Genomic DNA, 3,469 nt, shown 5'->3' with positions numbered 1-3,469 from the left:
GACGCCCTTGTAACACGCCATGAAGTACGGGCAGCGTTGGTGACGTGGTACCGGTACACGCCATCCTTCATGCGGCCATGGCACTCGTCTAGGTCGGCGTTAGTCAGGACGATCCCGCTCTCGTCCACCGGGCCGTAGATCGCGAAGCCGTCCGCGGCGACGCCAACGATCTGGGAGTGAGTGCTGGTGCCGTCGAAGACGCAGTCGGGGTGGATGTGGTAATGGTACTCTCCTTGTGGCGAGGGGTGGCCGTCACATTGGTCCAGGACTTCGTACACGTTGGCATCACGACATTCAAGGGAGAAGGGATTATAGATGGGAACGCCGTTGATGGCCACGCCCACAGCACCCATATTTAGGCATGTTGAATGGTTGGCCACTTGTGGGTTCTTTGGTATGGTGATCTGGACATTTTGAGGCTGAAAAAAGACATAAATGTACTTTAGATATCTTCCAGAAATTGACACAAATGGCATTGTTCATTTCATGAATTCAGTTGGGACGCTGCATGATAATTCGTACAGAGCACCTTTGGACTGCTCCACATAAAGTGATCCAAGGGGATTCAGAGTCAAACATTTTACTTGGTAAGGCTACAAATGCTATAGTTCTATTTTAAAGGTGCTTCGTGACTCCTATAGTCATAGAAGCTATTTACAGCTTGAAACTACGATTTTCCAATATTAAAGAGAAGAATCGTTCGTCAAACGTTGCCCGGCAGCTATGGATCGAGCTCTGTCCCGGGTCAAGTTCGTTCGTTTGTCCCATAGCCTTTTAATCAGCCGTAGGCTGATTAATCAGCCGTAGGGGCAGCACAACATGTTATGCTGTATCAGTAGGCATTTTAGTCCCCTGGCGGCGCCTATCTCCTCTCCGGGACATGGTTAATGATGTAAATCACCGTATGGCTGATACGACACGAAGGTTCGCCAGGCCTCCGCCCGGGTGATTTGTAGTGAATCACCAACTCCAGACAGAATGGTTTGCTCCATCCACACCGCACCATCGCACGTGTGGGGGTTCTTTAACGTGCATGGGGTGTGACTCTCCCCATACACGGGACCTCCATTTAACGTCCTATCCGAGGGACGACTCATTTTTCACTTGAGTAAAGTGAGGAAAGTCGTGTAAAGTGCCTTTCCCAAGGGCACAAGATCGGTGGCACGGTAGGCGGATTCGAACCCGCAACCTCTCGGTGCAAATCCGAACATGCTACCGCTGCGCCACGCGGTCACCACGCCCCCCGGGTCAAGTACTATGTGTTTAACCTGATAAGCACTATTACAGTATTTGCGTTTAAACTTTTGTGTTCGCGTTACCCAGGAATGCCGTGTTTGAGCTCCTGAAAGTGTTTTCTAGATGAATCAAAAATACATTCCATAACATTTTCGACTCATAGATAGAAAATCAAATAATTTATCATTTAACACAGATCTATACAACCGCCCTGTTACAGAATTGCTCACAAGCATAATACAAAGTGATTATCAAACTCCCTTCAGTCCTTTCACACTCAGCTAGAGGCAACGAGTAGAAAACATACATAGCTCTGCATTGCCCTCCCTTCTTAACTATATGTTTTGAGTCATGTACAGTTAACACATGTTACGTACATAACGTACCCAATCTGTGGTATCTCAGTGCGGCACTGCGGGGTTCGTTCACTGCGGCACTGTTGTGTTATTTGCGCCGATTTTTTATAATTTAGATATTCGTAATACGTAAAAGTATGACTTAGAAGACCAAAAAATACACAAAACGTTAACAAAAATCGTTTTTTTCCTTTATCTCTGAAATTCGTTGAGTGTCTTTCGATGTCTTCTGTGTGGCATCGGTGCCACAAGTGCAGTGAGATACCACCTTTAACTTTTAGGGGAGTGTCTGTGTTCTTACCACGATTGGGAAGGGGTTTTCTGGGTTGGGGTAGACTGGCGTGGCGTGGTCGGGAATGGCGTTGCTGACGATGGTGATGGTGTCAGTACCCTCGGTCAGGGTGACGACCCCCTTCATACCCGTGTTGTGGTCCACAACGTCACGGACCTTGAACTCCCGTATCTCCGCAGGAGTCAGGGCAAGTGTGCCCACAGCCAGGGTGCACAGGAGGAGGACGGACCGCATCTTCTTTTCCTGCATTGGACAACGATGTGAACATTCGCACAATGGCGTGACTTCATTTCGTGAAGTAGGTAACCATTAAAAAAAGCATCTTTAACGTTATTCAGGTTGCAACAAAAAACAATACATTGTGGACAATAGGCTGATAAAGTGACCACAAAAATGCACATATACAATACAAAAATGAAGATTTATTAAGTAGAATGAAATAGCGGTACATTTAAAAAAAGGTAAATCTAGAACTTTTGCATGATAAGCTATAAGAGTTTACAACTAGTCAGTGGCACAGCTGGAAGTAAAAACTCAAACAGCATCAAAGGGGAACGGAACTAAAGTTAGGACAAACTCTACAAGTGCAAACCATAACACTCTCCTGGTACTACCGGTAGAAACAAGGCATGGTCAGTTTCGTTAGAAGAAGTTAAACCCATCTGGACCTACAATCATTCGGCAATATAATTAATACCGTGACCTCTGACTGCATCTGTAGTGTTATCATTCACTCTATTCATTTCCAGCAAGGTATTCTTCGGAAAGGCATTAGAATAAACGATACCGACAATAGGTGGATGACGTACCTTCACAAAGCCTCTGTCTTTGCTGAAAGTCAGGGTATGTACTCCGACGCTGTCCACCTGCTCACAGATGCAGATGTAGCCACAAAAGACCTTTATATACCCTGTTCCTTACGATCTTTGTTCATGACGCTGGTCATGTGAGCATATCGGTACTATTCTGTACCTGGAGATTTGACTATTTGTGTCACCTGAATGCAAGTACCGGTCCGTACCTGGTGTATACCCGTTCATTTACGTCACCCAAATGAGGTCTAATACAATATCCACAATACGTTGGACTCTTGCCCAATGACCGGCGCTACGTTGGACCTTTGCTCCTTGTCACACGCACTATTTACAATCCTTGGTCGTTACATGCTTACACTGAGTTACCGTTGAGCGGTGTGAAAGCCATCTTCAACTAGCAGTTGATATGTTCAAACGTCATGTATCATCACGAAGGTCTGTCTGCCAGGTGACTCACTTGTTCCAGAAAGTCACAATCGTTCTCCCTCCATATAGGATCTACCGCGTGAGACTATATGGCATTCATGCATATGTTAGGCCACAGAGTGTTTTCTTGGTCAATTTATTTCACAGTTTGTTCTTTTTTTAGCATGCAGAGCAGAGCTTGGGATGTTCCCAACTGATATTGATATATCCGTACGTGTAATAAGATACCGGCTAAGACTAAAACAACTGGACAGTTCCACACACCCCCTACAGGTGGACGCACTACTCTGTCAGGAATACCTTATGGGAAATAGTTACAAGAAAACTGGTTGCATCATGTTAAA

The 3,469-nt window shown here is 45.6% G+C and overlaps 1 protein-coding gene across 1 annotated transcript in view; it reads right to left on the bottom strand.

Annotated features, from left to right (window-relative positions):
• LOC118423059 overlaps positions 1 to 2,873 on the bottom strand; it is a 3,461-nt gene extending 588 nt beyond the window's left edge. The window contains exons 1-3 of the mRNA XM_035830967.1: positions 2,694 to 2,873; positions 1,894 to 2,127; positions 15 to 419 (exon numbers count right to left, since the gene is read on the bottom strand). Coding sequence (XP_035686860.1) covers positions 15 to 419; positions 1,894 to 2,118 — 630 coding nt within the window. The 5' untranslated portion in view covers positions 2,119 to 2,127; positions 2,694 to 2,873. The remainder of the gene's footprint in view (positions 1 to 14; positions 420 to 1,893; positions 2,128 to 2,693) is intronic.
• Between the last annotated feature and the right edge of the window lie 596 nt (positions 2,874 to 3,469).

Source organism: Branchiostoma floridae, chromosome 9, assembly GCF_000003815.2.
Source record: "Branchiostoma floridae strain S238N-H82 chromosome 9, Bfl_VNyyK, whole genome shotgun sequence".
Taxonomy (NCBI): domain Eukaryota; kingdom Metazoa; phylum Chordata; class Leptocardii; order Amphioxiformes; family Branchiostomatidae; genus Branchiostoma; species Branchiostoma floridae.
This window is presented reverse-complemented; position numbering and strand designations above follow the sequence as displayed.